Source organism: Columba livia, chromosome 24, assembly GCF_036013475.1.
Source record: "Columba livia isolate bColLiv1 breed racing homer chromosome 24, bColLiv1.pat.W.v2, whole genome shotgun sequence".
Lineage (NCBI taxonomy): Eukaryota > Metazoa > Chordata > Aves > Columbiformes > Columbidae > Columba > Columba livia.
In genome coordinates, this window is record NC_088625.1 from 2,830,776 (window position 1) to 2,852,952 (window position 22,177).

The window sequence follows — 22,177 nt, forward strand, 5'->3', positions numbered from 1 at the left end:
TCTCAGACCATTTGTATGCCACAATAATTGTCTCGAAACAAAACAAAGGGCCCACGTAGGATATCTGGAAGAATTTAAATCCCCTGTAAGCAGCGTGTGAGCCCTCTAGTGGGATTCCCTGGGTTGCTCTAGTCCCAGCCAGAGCAGCAGCCTCCTGTCCGCATTTACCTGTATGTGATAAAAGAGATTCTTTTAGAGGATCATTCCCGAGAGCAGGATGAGGGCCAGGGTTAAACTAGCAGTTAGATCCAAGTTTCAAGGAGCTGTAACTCTGTCCTGGTAGCTCTGTTTCTTGCCTGTAAGAGGGATCACAAGCAGAGTCACAGTGTGTCTGTTCTTCCTTCACCGAGCAACGACAACAAAATCTAATTTCAAACGTAAAGATTAAAGCTGAGATGACCAAATGGGGACTGACTTACACCAAAAAGTGGCAAATTTAAAAACAAACAAACAAACAAACAAAGATGGGAAGAGAGGAGGAATGGAAGGATAGGAAAGAAGGAATAGAAAGAAGGAGGAAATATCCCACTGGCCACAGCTGAGTCAGGTTCAAAAAACACTGAAATCCCTTATTTTGCTCTTTCGAATGAAAGGCAGAGGTGATTCCTAGACAGAGGCCCTGGGACAGTAATTGCTTTATTTCCAGGTATCTGGAACACAGGCGGAGGCTGTACAGAGCCTTTCTCAGTCAATGCCAGGCTCGCTGCTTGTCCGTTTTGGCCAGTCTAGCGTAAACTTTCCCCAAACACCAGGCTCTTGGCATCCCCAGGCGCTGCTATGGGAGCCGCTGGAGTCTTTGGGCGGACAGTGGGAACGAGTTCGGCTTCATATTCCTTGGCCTCTGTCACCGCCACGGTGAATATACTGAAGGGATTTTGTGAAAGAAGCCTATATCCATTTACCTCTGCAGATCTACAGCGTTTTCTGCCCAGAACCTGAGCATGTGTAGCCACTTGAAAGCCTGAATTCTCTGCGAAAAGTCAAGGATTAACCTGGCATCTGAAATCCCCTTGCACAAGCCATTTCAAATAATGAGGAAATCTTTCTATAAATCTACGGCTGCCTGTGGGTAATGCATGAGCTAAGAAAGGAGCTGTATCCAATGAATACGCCATTCACGGCTCGCAGCTCCCTGTTCTCATTTGATACAGTAGTTGTTCCCCACACTGAATTCTTCTTTGTGTTGCCCACAGCTACACCTACATTCTGCTGGGGTAGTCAAATCCCTCATCTCAGGCTGGGACAGTGCGGTAACAGGCATCCAGGAGCTGTAAAGATGATTTAGTTTCGTTTCTCAGTAAAAAACAGGCTCCATTTGGATTTATTAGGAAATGTTGGGTTACAGAGGTAAGGATCTTCCCATTGCTATCACTAAAGATTTCATGGTATTTTTCTTAATGGCAATTCGGTCTCTTACCCAGTTAAGTTTTTAAGAGCAAGGCTAAAGATAGGCGGGGTCCCAACTGCCAAGTCCAGAGCCTGCAAAATCATCACAAAACTGCCGAGGAGATAAGTTAGAGTGTCGGTGTTATTTTTATTACTTTGCGGTATCGGTCATGTGAATGTGCTTGATGCTCAGAGACAGCCATGGGCTTTTCATATGTGTCATTTCATGCCAGTAGAAAGCATGTACAGATACACTTTTTAGAAGATGTTATTACGTGAGAGTTTGGATATATCCTATAGCTCTGTATGAGTGTTATATATGAAATTATTTTATCACAAACAGTGCGTATCTCAGCTGCAGGGGTATTTTCCAAGGAAATTTAACTACACGGCAGGAGGTGAAAGCGAACCCTTAGAACAGTCCGACACCTCGGAGCATGGACGCTCTCACCATTCCACTGAGTCTTCCCAGGACGGCCCGTTCCTCGGGAAAGAATAAGACCCTTTGTGCTGCTTCAGGGCTTTTTCTCCGCCAGCACAAGCAGCATTTAACACCTGACACAGAGTGTTTCGACAGAACGTTAGAAATGATCACACTCCCTGTGCAAACCCTGGTGTCCCTGCAGTTGTTCAGACTCTCCTCCGGCTGCCACGGGGACATTAAACCTTCAGCAGTTTGCCTCTCTGAAGGCGGATTTTGGTTCCCTGCCTGGAAAAACAGTAGGCGAAATAGTAAAACCTTAAATTCGAACATGTGTAAGTTATACATCTTATTTCCATTTTCAAGCAACATTCCCTCAGTAAGACATGAGGAAAAAATTACCATCTGCCTTGGAGTATCTCGGTGGAGCATTTATCTCCCAGCCATGATAACTGAATTTCGGTAATTTTTCCTCTCCCCCCGCCCCGATTTAGATTAAGAAACAAATTTGTTGAGTGTCCAAACTTGGAAGTCTTGCCAGCTGAACTCAGAGGGTGGGATCGGGTGCACTGTCACAGTTCTTACCCTTCGGCAAGTGGTTTCCTCCCAAGACACTTTGCTTTTGGCAGACAAGAAGGACGGGCGTGTGATCCAAGGAGTGGAGCAAACTGTGCTGTATATGGGCTCTGTGCTCGCTTTGCACCCAGGTTACGCATTAATTAACCCTCGTAAAGGTGAGGGTAATAGTGCTGCTATTCCCTGGTACCTTCTTCAGAGCTGCGTGCATGCGGGCAGGCTGCGAACCAGTATTTTAAGTGACCTCTAGAGCTAAAAGCTTGAGTTGCTACTGCAGCTGGAGGCAAACAAGATCTGTGCTCCCTATCTGTGCTTTGTAGGCTCATAATTCTCCCAGAGCAGGACAGAGAAAGGCTGTTGCTTGCCAAGGGTCTGCGTGTCGGCCAGGTCTTAGCACCGAGCCACCTGAGCTGTGAAATGTTCCCTCCTCATCGCTCAGAAGTAAAAGCGGGGCCAAAGCCTTTTTCGCACGCACTTTCTCTGGTCTGAAGTTCTTGACTCATGCCTGAGGCACCGAAGATTTCTAGATTTCCTATCCAAGCAGTAGACAAGCCTGGGACTGTTTAACTGTTAAGAACCGACAAGATCAGTTGCGTTCAGCTCTGTGTAAATATGACTTTACATACCCCATGTTAATATCGTAGTATTCTGTGAGTGTCCTGTCATGTTGGCACGGGTGTTTTGTGTTCTTTGGTAGTGGAATGGAGGGGAGCGTGTCTGTATTTCTGATTTACTCTTAGGTCACGAGGTGAGAAGCACAACCTTTCTGTCAACAAATAGACTCCACTATCACAGAGAGATGATGTGCAGGGATGTTTTTAACACCGTGCAAGAGCAAACCAGTCCAACAAGGGCTCCTAGGAGCATCACGCTGTATCTGAAACACTGCCAAAATGTAGCTGAGCAATAAAGGATGGGGGGGCTTTGGCGCAGGCAGGAGACATAACTGATAGACCAATGCAATTAGCTCTTGCTTTATATCTGATTGCTGAATTTTGGTGTTTCAGAGGTAACGAATGCAACCCTACAGCTACTCTTGCCTTTGAAAGTCACTCTTCTTTGTGCTTCCAACTCTCTTTCCTCTGACTGGTTTTCTTATCAGAGATCCCCTCCATCGTGGCTCATAGATCACCTTATGACATCCATGTGACAGGCCAGGAATGGCCTCTCCCATGAGTAAAGAAACTCCCTTTGACTTCTCACCTTCCGGATACTTGCCATTTCTGTAACCCAAACCTCCTTCTGCTCCAGCAGGGATGAAAAGTGCATCATAATGACAAGTCATCTGTTTCCTTTGGCGTTTCAGGGAGTCCCCCGTAGACTGTAGCGTGAACAAATGCAGCAAACTCGTCGGAGCAGGGACAGAGTCCAACCCCATGAGTTACAGCACCTACATGGATGAGAAGAACGGGCCTCCTCCCAACATGACCACCAACGAGAGGAGAGTCATTGTCCCAGCAGGTACCACCACTATCAATCTCTTTGTGTCATACATCCAGCTGAGCAGATAAGGCTTATTTATCCGCTTTCTGAGGAACTCTCTTTCTTACAAACCATGTGAAAAGTAAGGAAAACACCAGAGTTTCAGGCTAGTGAGAATTTCCAGTGTCCAATGTATGCTCTACTTTGAATAAGAAGTGGATGATTAGCGCTGGAATGCACTGTTGTTTTGGTGTGTTGAACCAATTCCATCTCATGTAACGCGTTAGAGGAGAATCTGCAGTTCTTCCTTGGACACGCATGGTGTGATGAAAGAGTGCAGTTCATAGGCAAGAATAAGCATGAACTGGACCCAAATTACAACTCTCACGATGCTCTGCAGGGCCCAGATACACTTCTATGTCATATTGATTCAAAATGAGCTATTTTGTTTTCATTTTTTTTATTAGAAGTAGAAAACCAGAAAAACGATAGTTTGCAGGAACTACGTTATCCTTATGAGAAATGTTGCAAATATATATTCCTGTCCAGTTCTCTGTGTTTGATATCCACATCTGGAGTTGGTGGGATGCATTAGATGAATTTGGATAGTCAAGCATGAGAGCTGCTGTGGCAGGCGACTGGTAAGTCTGAACCTGGAAGGAGAGCGAGTTTTTCCCTGCAAAGTTTATAAAATATATATATATATAAATATACACTGGCCCAGGAACTTTCCAGCAAGGGAAACATTATGAGCAAGTCCTGACCCAATTTACATCCCAAAACTTCCTCTGATTTCACGGGGTGCAGCTTTTCACCTGGTGTTCTGAGGGTTGCACTGAGGGTTGTAGCTGATTTGAGCAGATGAACTGTTGGCAGAAAGAAATGTACTTGTGGAATTTAGCTCTGTTTTCGGATCAGGCTTGACCACGAACAGATGACAATCCCCAAGCATTTGTTTGCCATTTAGGATGAAAAGGAAAAGCTTGAACTGAATGTAGTGAAGTGAAGCCAATAAAAGATTGACAGTAACTCTCCAAGTACCATTTAAGCCCGTGTTAGGATCTGCTTAGAGAGACTGACTAACCCAATGGATGACAGGATCAGATGTGTTTTCTGCCTTAAAATTACCTAGAAAGGTGTTAGCTGATACCAACTAGTCATTATAAGGGCTGCCCAAGATAGTTAAGAGGGCAAATGAATCCCGCTCTTCACCATGTTATTTATACATATTTTAAAAGACCAAGGGTGGGCTGGAGTTTAACGTTGTTTAAACAGGGGAAATGACTTTTAGTGCCCTCAGTGGAAAACAAGTTTTAAAATCTCCTTTTTGAAGGCCAGTGAAAAATAAAAAGCATGTTTTTCCCCCTCATGAGCATCCACAAATCAAAACCTTGAGATACTTGTGAAATAGCTGTGATTTACCAGACTTTGGAAGACAATAATGAACATCATCCCAGCTCTCTGGCTGCAGGATATGAGGCCAAATTCATCCAAGAAAGGATTAGGAAATTTTAATATAATCCAGAGTAAAGATTTATAGCACATTAGGGTGAAGATAGGCAAGAATAATGTCACATTAGGCTTGCAATAGTAATAATAATGAACTCTAAGCAATGTTTCAAGAAGGCAGCTTTTCAGAGACCATTCAATGTCTTCTGCAGTGATAAATAGGCTGAAGAAATATCTGAAATTCAAAAGTGTTTGTTTAAAAGGAGACCACAAATTCACTATGCCCTGTAAAAGTTGGGTATTTTTCCAAACTCAAGACAAATAACTCTTTCAATTAAAAAAAATAAAAAAATTTCCATCTTGAATAGTTGCATTGTAAAATTTGCAGCCTTTTGCCAGTGCTTAGAAAGCAGAATTTCAATTTGTTATTGCCAGAACATAAAGGAAAAACATCTTTCTTTCCCAAAGCAGACTTGCAAAGGGCTGGGGTTGTAAGTTCCGTGTTTAGAATTCAGCTTTAAACAACCTATGTTTGCTAGAAATGCAGTGAGGAAATGTCACGGTTATAATTTCAATGTTCCGTGGCCTTGCTTCTCCATTTCACATTGTTATTCTGGAGCTGAGGAACGCACCAGGTGTAGTCACAACCTGACTTTTGCATGCAGGGATCCCCGCAGCCCAAGCACACACAGTCTGCAGTCCTGCCAAGGAATTCTTTTGTTATATACACTATAAAATGTGTGCCAGAGGTATTTCTTGTCCCTCCCCAAAGCACAACCTGATGGCTACAGGTTTCTGATCCATTTTCTCAACGGAGGTGTTTGAGGTTTATCCTAGAGGAACGTACCAACTGTGATGGATGGATCAAACACCTCCAAAACTTAAGCTTGACTTTGCAACCCTCTCCAGCTGTAAATGGAACATGAATTTGCAGCTTAAATTTGGAAATGGGATACATGGGGAGAAGCGGTACAGGAAACATCTGAAAAGGCAGATACGCTCTGAAAATGACTCTGTAAAAATGGTATCGTGGCACAAATTCTTGCTGGGACTGTCTGATCTAATGCTCTTTCCGAAGCTCAAAGGATGATTTCTTTTTTTAACTACTGATGCAGCAAACCATCACCATGGGGTCTGAAACTCCAGCCGGGTTCAATCTCTCTCTTACGTCACCGCCAGTAATAAAGATTCCACAGCTGGAGCTCCGCTGACAGTTGATAATGATGCATGAGATGATATAAAATCCACATTGCCCTCCAATAGCCGTGCTGCTTTTACAGGGCTAGTGGATGTAGAATTGTGTTCTTGTCAGCGGGGTGAACAAATGTGACTCAGAGATACATGGCAAGCTGCTCTGCTTAAGCAATAATATTTGTTTCAGAGTCCCTTTGCCGACCATAAATACCACCATCCTCAGACTTTAAAATGCCATCTGTTGGGACTTTGTAATGCGCTTGCGAGGGATGGTGTGACTTATGGAGCACTGATGTAATTATATAGCATCGCAGAACAAGCACACGCTTTCAAAGGGATGAGTTTGCTTTTGGAAGCTTTTTTTCCAGAAAGAGAAAGAAAAGTCACAGTCAAATGTCACTAATATTGTTCCCAAGCATAGCTATAAGATTCAGGAGACAATTGCAAGACCCTGCCAGAGGGTTGGGGTGAGATCGATTTGTGTGCATCGAGCCCTGTTATAGCACAGTACCTGTTTTTCTCAGCAAAAGGCATTGACACCAGTAAATCAAATTTGTGGAAAAAACGGCTGATGCCTTGTGTCTAGTGTTCCCATCTTTTGTGTTTTCCTGCCAGATCCCACCCTGTGGACCCAGGACCACGTGCGCCAGTGGCTGGAATGGGCCATAAAGGAGTACGGATTAATGGAGATCGACACCACCATCTTCCAGAACATGGACGGCAAGGAGCTCTGCAAGATGAACAAGGATGATTTCCTCCGAACCACCTCCCTCTACAACACAGAAGTTCTGCTGTCTCACCTCAGTTACCTCAGGGAAAGTAAGTATTGCCTTGAAGAGAGGAATCAAAAGCGGGTTGGAAAGTTAATCTCAATTTAGGTGGAGTCGGCGGTGCTATCAGGGGAGTGAAGAACAGAGCAGGACTCTTAGCAAGATTAGATAGTCTTGTAGACCATAAACCCAGCTGTGGCTATGTGATAAAAATACATACATTTCTTGTGGAGATTAAACCAAACATTAACTGATGGGTCACAGGCAAAATATTCCATAACTTTGCAGTTAGAGGGCTGTGCCCTTTCCCCCAAGGCTTCTGCTAAAGACTGCTTCAGAATAGGACCCACAACCCGCCAGGCTTGCAGATTTTCTACATTTCTGGAGGCCCAAATTGGTTGGAAAGAGAAAAAAATACACTTAGGGTGTATCTTTGAATCTGTTCGGCGCTGGTCTCTCCAAACTTCTGCCAAAATCAGTGGGAGTTTTACAGATTAGAGGAATTAGATCACAGATGGGTGCCTCTGTCAGCCCCACCTTGGTTTTGTTTGTGAAGCTGAGCCAAAGAAACGATTCATAACAAGTAACCAAACCGTTGCATTTGAACAGTTTTTGTCACTTGTGACTCCACAAGAAAATAATTTCCCACCCAAAACAACTTGCAAATTTCATCCTGTTTCATTAGCAAAGAGCTGATGGTGCCCAGAACGTTTCAAGCTTATTGCAGGCACAGAATAGTTTTAAAACTAAGGTTTGCCTACAGAATCACACACTTTTATGGAAAATCACAAGGCAGTTTTGAGAAGCCAGTGCTGACTTGGCCAAACCTGCTGACTTTGGTTGGGCAAATCAGACGTTTTGTAACCGGAAACGTTTTCAAATTCCCACAAGATAAAGACTGAAGTGACACACTTGAATTGTCTCATTGATAAGACTTGAGAACTGACAGAAAGTGTTGCATGTTTTGTGAATAAAAAAGCAGGCTGAATATGAAAAGCCCCTAAGTTAGGTGGTCATGATGATCTCCATTGATAGAGAAGAAGCAACAGGGCACGTTGAGACTCAGGATAGTAGTTCCCTAGTTCACACATTGCCATTTCTGTAAAACGGAGCTGCTAATCCCACCGTCCTGTTGGTCTCATCCTCTGGGATGGCCAATCTGTGGTTCATGGCTCTCAAGACCCAGCACCATGGAGCCCTAATGCAATTGCAACATTCAAATACTGCTGCAAAGCACGATGAATAATAACGATAAATATATAACGTTCTGCCAGGGGAATGTCTGTGATTATTTCCCTGCTATTAAGCTAGTGCAAAACCCGAGCAACTTTGCCAGATTCAGACAAATTATTCCAGTTTTACATGGATGCGGATGAAAGGAGAATTCAACCCGCTCCATCTCCAGCCCTTACGGTTACACATTTCTCTCCATTCAGCCCCGTGGGCTGTTCTAAGACGTCACACGAGCGCCGTCCTTGCTACAGCGAGCTCCTGTGTGCGCGGGGGCCGCGCAGGCTCTGCCGAGCGTTCCTGTCCCGCAGCTGCCTAATGACAGTCTGGTTTCTGGATTACTGCTCAACTCCCTCGCGGAGTAACGCCTTCGAAAGGAGCTTATTGTTTTTCCAGACTGATTTCCAGCGGATGTTTAGTGCCTCTGAGCTCAGTGCCATGGGGAGATGGGCTTTTTTTTTTTTCCAGGAATTTTCCCCTTTTTGTAAGGTTGTTTGTTTCAGAGACATCCAGCTCTGCTCCTGCGCAGGGTGGAGAATGGCAACGAAACACAGGAGAACTTTATGGAATTGCAGATTTAGGGGCTGGGTTACATCTGCCCCGTCTGGCTTGCAAAAGGTGTTTGTCCTCTCAGGATGAGTTGGATAAGTGATGACTAGTGAATCCTAAACTTTGGTCTTTGCAGAGCCGATCTAAACTTTCTGAGCCTGTTTGTTAGCCAGGCCAGGAGATCCCCTGAAAATTTGCTTCCTCAGAAGGTTTTCAACATTTTACACTCCCGATCAGGGTGAAATCATTCTTAAAACTGCCTCTGAAACGCATTATTTTGGCATATCTGAGTCCAGATTGAAAAAATAAACAGGTAACATCTGCAAGACCTCAACAAAAGCTCAGTCTTAGCTTTGGAGACAGAAGGTTCAGGTGAGTTATTTCACATAGACAAGACTAAACCAAACTCATATCACAATACCTTTAGTCTTCAGCAAAACTTAGGTCTGGATCAAAATCACACAGTTGTTTCCTGTTTCCATAACCTATTGAAGCAGCCAGGAATTGGGATGTCTCTGATCTTTAGGAGGTTTCAGACTTGCAGAACCCAGTTCTGCAGCACAATCCATCCTTTGGATTCTCTCAAAACACCCTGCAGCAATTTGTCCAGGGAACTTACTGTCCCCTCCCCTCAACAATTATCTTTCTTTTAGTGTTTCTTCCAGTTTTCTCTCCAAAATTGCGAAGCAGGGAGATTTGAATGTTTTCATGCTACGTTTGGGTTGAAGATCAAAAGAAGCCTGAACTGTCACCTCCCGTCCTTTTCCCCTCGAGTTACGGGGGGTCGGTTGTGTGTGGTGTGTACACTCGAAAGAGTCTGAAGGGGAAAAAATGAGACCGTGGCGAGGAGCAGAAGCAGAAAACTGCTTTGTGGTTTCGAGCCATATATTAATGCCAAACAAAACTATACTGCCAAATGCAGCAGAACCCTGATTCTACCAGGAGATACAGAGGAAAGGCCACATCATCTTCGGAAAGTCGGGATAAAAAAGGAATTCCAGGTTAAATGAGATTCCAAGATATTCCTGCATCTCAGAAGGATGAGCTGCCTTGTGAAAAGGAAGGCTTTCTGGGGAAAAAAACCCACCTCTCCTGCTGTTTTTCAGTCTTTTTCCATCTTTTTAATTCATACAGGGGAAATAAAAGAAGAAAGAAAAAGGTGGGGGGACCATAAGATAACATGTTTAATATTCGTTATAAGGGAATAGCCCTGCACTTTATTAATAACACCAGTGTTTCCAGAAAGCACTGATTTAATCGGAGCTGTCACTGACCCAGCAAGGGGCATGGGGAATAAGAACAAAACGAAAATTCATCACAGCCAAAGTTTTGCCCAAGCACGAGTAAGGGAGGGAGCAGCCTGGCCTCCGTCTGTCTGTCTGTCTGCTGCTCTCTGTCCCGATCTGTGTCTCTAGCTTTCTCTCTTTTCCTCCTTCAGTGAAAACCCCTAATAAGAAACACATTTCCTTTTCTGTGGTGTTCCCACCAGAAACCTCAGACTGTCGGGCAAAGGTGAGAACTTCTAGCAATTAAACTGGGGGAGGCGCCGGCCCTTTCCAGCAGCTTGGGCTGTGTTTTTTTTAGTGTAAAGGAGCTATAGGTTGATCATACAGGCTTGTTCGGTGCTATTCATCACCCGCCCACCCCCACCTCTGCAGCCAGTCAGGCTTTTACAGCTTATTTAGTAGCAGAAAACTGTGTTTCTGAACTCCCCAGCACTTCTCTGTCTTTCTGGGGCTGGGCATCGCGCTCCGGATCACTTCAAATAACCCAAAAACGAAAGAGCAGCGGACAGGATTTTCCCCACAGATATTCAAGAAAGAAACACTAAAGCCAAAGACCGTGTGACAAAAACATGAGTTAGGTGGACAAAGCTCTTGCAGCTCCTCCAGCAGGAGCAAAAGATGAGCCAATCTCTCTAAATATTTAAGCCAATATCTGTGGCTTTCACAGCCATGGTACCCTTGGGATCCCTTTGAACCTTTCCCCTCCTTAGTTTACCACGTTATCCATCCTGATCTTTCGAAACATGCCCCGTCTTGCAGCATCTGGTAGCATCCATCTTTCACTCCCTATGTGTGAGCTTTGCTTTCCAACACCTTCCACCTCTGTGCACACGCTGGCTTTGTGCACATCTTTGGCTCTGTTTGGGGAAGAAAAGAAATCCATAGGAACACGAGACTAATAAGATCCAGCACCTGCAGTGATTATTCCTTCTGGCAATGAACTTTCTAATCCTCAGCTCTCCCAGGAAAGTGAGACGTCCTGTGAATATTACTGAGGGCCAAGTGAGGTCGATGTTGTTTGGGCTCAGGTGGAGACCACATGGCTTAGTCGCAACATCCTCATCAGTTCATATTATAGTACCTGCAGAAGAAGAATCTGGGGATGCTCAGATCAGCATAGCATGTGCAGAAATCTATACTGATTGCTTAGTACCTTAAATGGGACAGAATCTCACAGAATTGAGGGATGTGTAGATATGAACAGCAGAAAGTGGGTGTAAAAGCATTTCTCACCCACAGCGAGCTTACTGCCCTGCTACAGTTCACATCACCCGTCCCGGCCAAGAAGGGCCCTGGGCTTTGTTATCAATGTACAAAATGCAGTAGAAATGTTTTCCAAGAGCTGTAGGAAAGGTGAGCCTAGAAAATTACATAGGGTAAACACATATAACTAGACAACCATGAAATGTGCATTACATGCTGGCTTCCAAGAGCTCAGTTTGCAAGAGAATCAAATTAAAATGCTTAGAAAGGAACATTTCCACCACAAAAAGCAAAGACCTTTCCAATGGGTTCTTTCTTTGTGCTCCTCTGAAATTTGTTTGTTTTTCAAGCGGGGCTGGATGGAAAGGCCACTCTGAACCAAGGAAGCTGCTTCCCAGCTCCACAAAGCATGGGGGATATGGAATACGAGTGAGGTTTTTGCAGCTCTTGGCCCCAAACCAAGCATGTGACACACTAAAAATGTTCATATCCTGACAGTGCAATTCGTGTCCCTTCTACTGTATGTTCCTCAAACAGGAAATTTCTCTATCACAGCTACAGAGAGAAAAACTCCTTCCTTATCCTGTAATAAAATCTGTGCCATAGTAATTTCTCTGCTGTGATAGATATTGTCCCTGTATAAATGTGCTATACAACCTTTTGTATCACTTTTCAACAGATGACATCAAGGCGCTCAGTGAAGGAGACAAATGTCTTTATTTCGATTTGCAAAAGGAGAAACTGCAGCACACACATGACGTACAGCTACCAAGCTTTTAAAAGCGTTTCACATCCATCATAGAAAGCGTGTGCCTAATTGTCTGAAAAACTCGGTCTTTAGATCCTAGCGATAGCATTTGGTACCTGCTTGTGTGGTTCCTCACCAGCAGAGCGTGTTCAAACTGCAATAAATCCTGTTTCTCTCTTCATTCTAGGTAGCTCACTGCTGGTCTACAATACTCCATCCCACACAGAAGCTTCCTCGCGTCTTGCCACCAAAGAAGGTCAGTCTTTTGCATATACACGTCCTGGCTCTCGTGGTGGTTTTGATTGGGTTCAAACCAGACCTTTTAGAGAATATCCTCAGCATGACAATGCTCTGATGTTCTATGCATGCTCAGCATGGTTAACACAGAATAATTCACAACTTGCAGCCCTATCCATGCTGAAAATCACGTATCTGCTTCTCCAGCCAACAGTGTGGCATAAAATGTGTGTCTGTCATTTCCACTTTTACGTATTACGGAGCTGATGAGCTGATAGAATATTTTCTGTTCTTTATATGAAACAGTTTGAAATCTCAGATATATAGCAAGGACTGAGACACTATTTCTTTCTGAGTCGCTAGTTGAAAGGATAAAATTCTCTCAGAATAAATTCCATTAGAGAAAAAAGGCCGCTCAGGTCTTCCAAAACCATTCACAAATCTGTCAGCTAGTTTCAACCAGCAAGGAAGGCCAAGTGTATCTTTTTGACACATTCATTTTGGAACATTTTAATTTGCTTTTTCAAATAACCCCACATTTTTAACGTCTGGCTGCTTCATCGACTAGGGCTACTTCTTTCTCATTGTGCCATGCTGCGTTTCATCTCCAACATCTGTCTCGCACCCTGGACACAATATTGATGTTGGGTTTTTTACAGCGGATTCTTTTGCCCAGCATATAACCATCCACTTGAGCTGTCTGCTCCCCGGCACGCTCTTCTCTCTATAGGAGACAGGCACTCGTTGATAAAACATCCCACATTAGAGACAAAGCCATTCAGGCTTTTCTGTGACTATTTGGTTGCTAAGTCATCTATTTAAAATCAGTAACAGCGAGGCTTGCTCTCAGTTGAATAAAACAGACACACACACACGTGTTCCTCCACAATTTCCCCCACAAACACACACGCACAACCAAGATTGCTCTTTCTGTCTCCAGCCAGGTGGTTGCTAAAAATAAAGGGAAGAAAGCTGCGATTTTTTGTATTAAAGAGAAGTGTAGCCCTCTGAATGTTTTATACCCTTTATCCTTGGGCCTCGAGTCGCTCGGGCTGAAAGAAATTCACAAACAATGTTCTTCCCCCTCCAGTTTTACTGCCCTCCGGTGTGTTTCTTTAGTGCAGCTGACAGAAGTTTGCATTTGATTTCTGTCAGCTGGGCGTTTTTAACTTTCTGTGGTACTTTCATCCCATGTCCATAAAGGACTAAACACACCCATGGGATAGTCAAATAAAATATAAGAACTCGCATAGAAATGTTGAAAACCCATCTATTCCTCTTCCATTTCTTCCTCCGACACATAAATTTCCTCTGCATTTATTTGATGGCTGAATATTGCTCTAGAATAAACCCACCCACTTCAACCCACTGTAACCAATTTGAATATTATTTGTGAGATAAGGTGACGGGATAAGAGACACGTGAACGTGACAGATAGGGAACTGGGGCAGCAGAGCGAAGTGTCTTGTCCAATATCACAGGAGAAACTTGTAATGAACGTAAAACTCCACTTGGAATTCCTTTTATTCCTGCGAATAAAAACAGACAAACAATTTGTTGTAACCACCTTCCCTTGAGGATTCCGGAGCAGGAGGAGGTGATGAAACAGCACAATACATGTCAGGGGCAGGAAAACAACCTCCTGTTTTCTTCAGTCCTCCTGGAACTTTTCTTGTACGTTCTCTAAGATCACATAACTAATGCAAATAACCTGCTTGTGCAAATTCCAGGGAGAAATGCTTGCTTTTTGCATATGCTTACACTATGCCTTATACAAGGTATTCTATCCTCATACTGTAAAAAGGAACTTACGTGGCAGTAAAAAAGCATATAGAGGAACATATAGTGCTGCTTAGGAGAGTTAAATGAGAGTTAAATGGCTTTCGGAGCAGACGCAGATACTGTAAATGGTGCCCAAAGCTTTTGGGTTTTGTCCTCAGATATAAAGGTGGAAACCTTGTCGTGTTCAAAGGACTCTTGTTGCCTCAGCTTCTTTGCTTCTCAGCCTCATAAACACTCCAAAGTATGATATTTAGCGTCATTGGTACAAATTGTCTTCGGCTGCCTCTGAGAAACAAATTGCTCTAATGAAAATCACCAGTATTTTCTGGCTGGAAAGCAGTTTTCTGGAAAACGAAACGAGGTTGCTCTCGTTGCTGAATGGAAAGATTTGTGTCCCACTCCCAGACAATCTGTTCATTTTCCATGGCTGTTTAGAGCAACAACCGACCCGACGTAGACGTGGGAGAAGAATCTGAGACCATGTTACCTGCCCCAGATTTTAAATTGCTCGCCTTCAGTTAAATAGGTTTCCATGGGGAAATGTAAAGTATATTCACATACCACAACATTTCGGAGGCCAAAGGGCTGTCCCTCGGATGGCTGTGAGCATTCTGGCCTCAGTCCAACACATTTTTAAAGTCCGTGCTTAGTTTTAAGCATGTCGGGGTCCGCATAACTCGCGTATTTAATATATAAGCATAAATGCTGTGCAAGATTTGAACCCAAGCAGGGTATGTATGATCTTGTTGAAATTCAGCACAGCTCTTTATCTCCAACACTGTCCTCTGCATATATTAGGCCCAACTTAAGGCAATAGAATTAGCTTAGAATAGCGGTAAACCAGCACTAGCCCAAAGTCTCGTAAATCCAACCTAAATTCAAGAAGAACACAGGAAAAACTGATGTGTCATCCACATTTTTCAAAGAAGGAAGAAATCTCTATTTGAATACGTTAACATGAATGTAGGAGATGAATGTGAAGGGTTTACCCTGTGGCTATTACATGTTTACATTTGCATTATAAAAGCGTTAGGTGAACAACAAGGAAGTTTGTGTATTAGGTGGTTTTGCTTGTATGTTTTGCTTGGTTGTTGGTAAATTTAAGAAGATTAACAGATCCATGAGCTCTGCAGCTCCCACAGGGTGGTTTCCTGCGGTTTCGGTTTCGTACCCATGTTCATTGTAAGCCCTTAGGGAAGATTTTCCTGCTGTTGGAGCATTAATAAGATCTCTTTCCCTGGCCCCTAACAGAATATGAGTCTGCACAGCCGAGGTTGCAATCCTTCTCCTTTTTCCTTTCGATTGGTAGAAACTCTTTAAAATCCCCCTCTCCCGCTTGTCGAATTCAGTGACAACCTGGGGTGAGAGGCTCACAAGTTTTTTGGGGACTGTGGAGGGGCAAAGAGGCCACAATTCCCACAGGAAAAGTCTCACATTCCTGCACGCAATTCCCTTGAAAAGGTTGAAAAGGTTGTCACGTGAAAAATATTGACTGGTTTCGGCAACCCCTTCTTTCGAGCGAGTCAGTAAGGCCCCTTGTTCACAGCAAAGGTTAGAAACCCCCCCAGTCTCCGGCAGGTCAGAGAAAAAGCAGTCGCAGCTTTATGCCCTCTTAAGCGTCTGGACACGCTAAACCATTTGTCGATGATATTTGTGTGCCTGGTGATGAAATATCCCATTTTTAGCTCCATGGCGGAAAAAAAGGGGGAGGCTTTATGGTGCTGCTCTTATTGCGACTGTGTGGCCAAACCAGGAATTTATGATTTCAGGAGAGACAGTAGCGAGCGCTCTTGGATCTTTTTCCTTCTTTTTTTTAATTGTTTTCCTTTGAAATTCCAGAGCTGGTGTTTTGTCTGCTTTCTCCATGACCCTCTTCGCAGGCAGGCGTGTGTTTTTTCACCAGAAAAAACTGGAAACAAAGAATCGTTGTCTTGAAGCTGTAGCAGGCAGGAAACCCAACTCACAAGGGATCACCCCGAGCCAGCGCTGTCCCAGAGCAGACTCCAGTTCTCTGAATTCAACCTGACAGCTTGTCTGGAGCACTTTCTAAGTAACCATTATCCTTCCTTTTCTCCCAGCAAAAAGAGCTATTATTTTTTTGCCTAGGGTGCACTGCGAGCGCTGTTATTGCACATGTGTGGGGGTTACACGTTTGCTGTGTAACCCGCGGAAAACTCTTGGAAGCGCTTCGGCTGCTTCCCGAGACGAGAGCAAATTTCTTTTTCTGATAATGAGTTAAATGGGCAAACGCTGTAAAAATGCTGGCTGCAACGCCTGCCCATGTGTGTCTTCCCTTCCCTTTTTTCTCCCGTGTGTATTGCTGCGTCTGGCTTTTTTCTTTCTCCATGAATGTGCGTTTCTTCTTCTCTACTTCTGCTTCTGCATTTGTGTATTTTCCAACAAATGCAAGCTGCAAGTTGGGTTTTACTTCCCCGTGTGCTGGGGGGTAAAATATGCACAGTGCTGTTTGCATAGTTGTGCACGGTCGTATGTGTGTTTTGGATGGACGCGTAGGAAGGGTGCTTAGAAATGCACTTTTCAGAACGTGCAATTGTGCGTCTGCGCTTTCGCTGCTCACGTCCCCGGCCCCGTGTAGCTCAGGAACACGTAGGTCGGCTGGAAAGTGGCTGCTTTTCAAAGCCGGCCCTGGGAAGGCATTCTCAGGGTACATACTTGTGTCTTCACGCGCTGTGCATTGGGACTTCTGCCGCTGCTGTTCCAAAAAAACCAGCAGCAACAGCAACAAAAAATCCTCATTGCTTCCTCCTTTTCTTCATAATGTGTCTTTGTAAGTGTTGCGCAGGGTAACTCAGACGTGCATCAGGAAGTTGCACCGCTTGCACGGCTCGGGGATGTTTTTCCAGCCAGACTCGCTCAACTGGGGGCTGTCGCCAATAGCTCAAAGCAAACAGGGAGTTTAATTCAAGCTCTGAATGCCAGAGGCCTCCTCTGCTCCAGGCTCTGGAGCTTCTTCGTGTCCCCCTGCAGCAAGCAGGTTCAGCCACGGTACTTTAATCCAACACTGGGTCTAGAATAGGAGTTAAATGGGACAAGTTTGATCGCTTCGATCTGTATTTTCTTAAGGGTAGTGGTGCATAATCGGGCTCTCAGCTGCTTTCAGAGATTCCCCAGGTTAAACCTGTTCTTCACATCCATGCTCTGCAATAGATTCCTTATGTAAACCCAGCAGTCAGTCCCTTCTCCCCGGCTTTGTGTTGAATTCAGGTCAAAACCCAACGCTATTCCGAGCTCGGATTTTCCTCTCTGTGTCAGTTCCCCATCTGTAATAGCAATGCAGAGATGTTTGATAATATTTATTTTAATAATTGTGAAATAATCAAATAGTCTGTTAATGTAGAATACAAGTTATTTTGAAATTATTCTGTGCTCAGCTAGTTGCTTCCTCTTAGTGGAAAGACTTAGAATTACTTAATTCCACATGCACTGCCTGTGCTGGTGATTCTTTAGCATAAGGAGCGAGACATCGTGGTCTTGAAGGAGAAACAAATAAGTTTGGTGCTTGAAGGCGCAGGAAAATCTCATGTAATCACAAGAACAGTCCCAGAAACACTGGTCGTGAGTGACATACAGCACGACATGTGGCAAACCTGCTAAACAATTCTTTTAATTAGCAGAAATAGTCAATGGAAAAGTATTGAATTCCAAAACAAAAGATACTGTGGGTGAGATTTCGAGGCCTCGGTGCACAGTTATGATATCCAGAGCCTTCACAGCGTTGTGCAGAGAAACGCTGTATCTAAGCAAATCTGCTGCTGAGGTTGGGAGGTTTACACCGTATGTATTGAGCATTTAGTATATACACTTGGAGCCAGCATGGGCCTGGGAAGAACCATGCGGACTCCACAACCTTTATGTTTGCTGCCACCGCTTAAAACAATGTGTCTAATGTTTCTAGGAGGAGCCGAAGGTGTTTTTGGCTTCCTTGCCCCTCCAGAAACCCACAGTCTGGGTTTCTTCTCTCCAACTGGCTTCAAACACAAGCCCAGCTCTTCAGCGCGCTCTCCAGGAGGCTGAACTACGGGAGCGCGCGGGCCGGGAGCAGCTTGGCAGGCCCTGCTCACACGTTTGCTTTGCAGCAGCAGTGCTTTTTGTTCCCATGCGCCTCCGTTGGGACTGTTCCAAGACACCAGAGTGGTGCCAGCGCTCGCCACCACACGCAACCTCACTTTGCGAGGGAAAGCAGTGAGGTCCTGTGCCCGCCTGTCTATAAAGTAGTTGCCGCAAAATAGACCCCAAGTGACCACTTAGATTAATCACGAGTCCGGATCCCCTAGGACACCTGGTTCTGCTTTCCCCATTTAGTGAAACTAATTTAAATTCCAGCCACCCAGCCAGGATCCGTTCTTCCTACTGAAGCAGGAGGACGCGTTGCAAAAACCAGACTGCGTTCTGCACGGAGAACCCTATGGATCCCATAGCCCGCTTCAAATTTGCAGCCTTCTCCTTCCCCTGATGTGCTTCGTTTAAGTCTGTAAGGCCAAGTGCTGTCTGGAAATACAGTTCCTGTGCTGCCTAAGCAAATAAGCAAATAAGACAGGATATTCTGGAGCAATTCCTTCTGTATTTTAGGTCTGGGAGGTTTTCTGTCATGTGAACTGGTGTCATTCAATGTTTTTTTGTAAAGCATCACAAGATGCTGTCGTAAGGGATCCAATAGATGATGGCAAAATGACTGCAGCCCATTGCTCACTTGAACCCCCCCCTTCCTTCTCCTTGTCCTCCCAAGCTTTAAGATTTGTAAAACACCATTAAAAAAAGAGGAAAAAAGAACTTTTAAAAGCTTATTAGAGAGGGTTTGCTCTCTAATACATCATATCTTAAACACAGGTTCCCTAATGGCTTGTTCGTTGGGCTGCATTTGAGCTGAAAGGACTGCGAGGCAGCTGGGATGCTCTTCAGTGGGGATTTTAAGCTCGATTTCCTAGGGAAGTGGGTCTGTGTGTGTCTGTCCATCTGCCCCCAGCCATATTTGAGCCTGTTTAGACTAAATACGAGCTGGAGGTAGGTGGAACAGGAGTGAAGTGACACCCAAGCTGTGGGTTGAGGAGGGGGTGTTTGTAAAGGGGAGGTGGTTTTAAGCCTTTTTTCGGCCTTCCGCAGGCCAGTTCACCACTGCATTATTTCTGATTTACACCTGATTCCAGAGGAATGAATAGATTTTGAATGGGGACTTGCACAGCAGAGGATGAGAACTTCCAAATGGCACAGAGGGTGGTGAGGTAGGAGCCAAGGGAGATTTGGGGTGAGAAGGAATAGACCGAGGTTAGAAAGGGTCCGGAGACCAATTCTACGCGGCCTTTTCCACTCAGGCTGATTTCTGGGAAAGCCACTCCATCTGGAAAAGGCAGCGAAAGCCTGAGGAAAGTGCGTTTATGCAGATAAATACATAAAATTATATTTAACCTCCTTCTAGGCGCGCCGTGAGTGTGAATGTTTGCAAAGCTGTGAGATCCTTACTTGAAAGGTGCTATGAAAGTGCAAAGCGTTATTAATATCCTTTACCTTCCTCATAATAGAGTACGCATTCATTCTGGGGAATTTCTGGACATAAACCAGACAGCTGCAGAATGACATTTCTTGAAAGCATCTATGATTTATTTTCTGCTCTTTAATTCCATTTTGTATTGAACACACATTTGTCATAGGACTGTTGTTCCTTTTAAGTCTAAACCAGACTTGGGGACCTGCTCCCAAGTTGGTATAAATTTGCCCCTCAATTTGCTGCAGCTCTTTGCTGATTTACACCAGGAGGGGACCTCTGTCCAAGTCTTTTAATTGAATTTCCATCGCGCGGTGAGTTTTGGTGTAAAATCCAAGCGGTTTAAATGGCAGATAAGACTCTCTCTGTAACCAACCGTCTGTCTGGGGTTCTGTGGGATGTCTCCGAGCCGCTGGGTGTCAGGTCCTGGGAACGATATTGTTTTTGCAGAAACTCGAGTCTCTGGATAGGTTCCCTGGCTCTGCCTTTTCCATTTGGTTTTAAACACGTTCAGCTTTAGAGCCTGGGCCTGGGAGGCAGGAACGCTGCTGTGGTTCTTTCACGTTGCATAGATTTTTGTGAAAACTAAACAAAAATAGCTTAGTGGACTTGGATGGCGTTTTTTTGGAGAAGGAGAGCCAGGGTTGGAAACTTGCACTAGCCGAGTGAATATGTTATTTCAATAGCAATGCCTGTATAGCTAACTATGGTATATAAACCTTCTTACCATTACAAAACTATACTCAAAGTCTCATCCTAACAACAGAAGTGCGGCCACCCCTATATGTGACCACACTTCGTAATCCAGCCTACATAGGGGAAACTGAGGCAAAGGGACTCATGTGAGGTTGCTAAACCTGCATTAAACCTGGGCTCTGAGTCACAAGCTGAACTTTCATGTCCTAAAACGTACACTAAAAGAAAACCCATTCAGAGAGGTTTTGAACGATAGTTTTGACCAGGTTTAGCTCAACTTAGCTGGAGAACCAAGCCTTGATCCTGGAAAACCCAAGCAGCCGTAGCAATACACATCTGATTGTAATAGCGTCACTTTTTGGTTAAAACCCCCTCAGTATATGCATTTTACACTCTTGCTGTGACACTGTGAGCCAAGCAGGCTCTTCCTCTGTGACAAAGTTCCACATCTGGAGGAGGAGGATCATCCATCCAGATGATGGCCTGGCTTGTTTACTCAAAACATGCAGATGCATCTGAAACAGCCAACCCATCTGTGCTGCTTCATTCACAGTTATCTGACCCAAAAGAATCAGAGAAAACTGCAAATTTTTCAACAAGTTCTGCTACTTTTTGAAAAGCATTTTTTTTCGCCAATTTGAAAAGAATTTTTCTTTTGGCCAATGAATTGCTACCTTGCTTTTTAACAGGATCACCACGGAGGAGACATTTCCATTAAAATTGCCTAAGGGCAAAACTGTTTCGGACTGAGCTCACCAAAATGTCCATTAGCATCTCGATCAGTGGAAATGTCTGAAGTTTTGCCTCTCTCAATGCAGAACTCTTGTTTCTTTTTTTTCCCAACTATTTCCCCAAGCATTGCTCTGATAGCTCTAGCTGTGATACTTCTGAAGGACATCCCAGGGGAGAAATGAAAGTCAGCGACTGGCTGCAGAGAGGACATGGGAAAAGCCAGCGGTCGTTTCAGATCTCGTCCCTGCTCAGATGAAGTTGGGATTTGCATCACGCATTTCCAGCAAGGAAAATGCCGCCGATGCAAAGAGCAGATTATTTAAAACGATGACAACTGCTGAGGGCTGAGCTTGAGGATGAAGTTCCCCTGTGAGACAGTTTCCAGCCCAGCCATGGGAAGGGGGACAGGGCTCTATTTTTGGGACAGCGTGGCCAGGGATGCCACCTCTTGTTTTCAGAGATGCCCCACCGCACCCTTTGTACCCACTTGAAACCGTAGCGGCTTGTTTTTCAGTCTGATCTATTTGCAGTTGGGTTTGCGGTTTCTCCTAGAAAAGGAGAAAAAACACCAATAACTAAAATAAAAGCAAGCGGATTACATGAGCTCCATTTTCCCCCATTCCCCTCTCTTCCCTCCTCCTCTCTTCCCCTCCCCTTCCCTCTCCCATCCCTTCTCTGTTTTCCTTTTCATGCCAATAACTCCAAGGCTGTAATTTCAAAGCTGCAGCAGCTTTCCCAGCGCCGGGAGGAATGTGCAAGTGCCCGGGATGTTTCCGCAGGAGGGGAATTTTGAATCTCACTGGCTGCTTTTCCCCCTTCTTCCCCCCTGTTTAAAATCACCTCTTTATTGTGCATGTCAAGTCACTGGCCTCCCTGGGTTTAAAAGTTGCCTTTTGTTTTCTGTGAAACAACAAAAGGGTTATTTCATCCTCCTTTTCTGCCCGTGGTCTTCTGTCATGTTTTGGGGTCTCTTTTTGGATGGGATAAGTCGAACTC

General features: G+C 44.5%; 1 protein-coding gene across 6 annotated transcripts in view; it reads left to right on the forward strand.

Annotated features, from left to right (window-relative positions):
• Positions 1-22,177, forward strand: part of FLI1 (Fli-1 proto-oncogene, ETS transcription factor) — a 71,344-nt gene that overhangs the window by 43,586 nt on the left and 5,581 nt on the right. For all 6 annotated transcript variants that reach the window (XM_065040369.1, XM_005508588.3, XM_013369049.3 and 3 more), the window contains 3 exons: positions 3,690-3,844; positions 7,064-7,267; positions 12,422-12,490. In XM_065040369.1, coding sequence (XP_064896441.1) covers positions 3,690-3,844; positions 7,064-7,267; positions 12,422-12,490 — 428 coding nt within the window. The remainder of the gene's footprint in view (positions 1-3,689; positions 3,845-7,063; positions 7,268-12,421; positions 12,491-22,177) is intronic.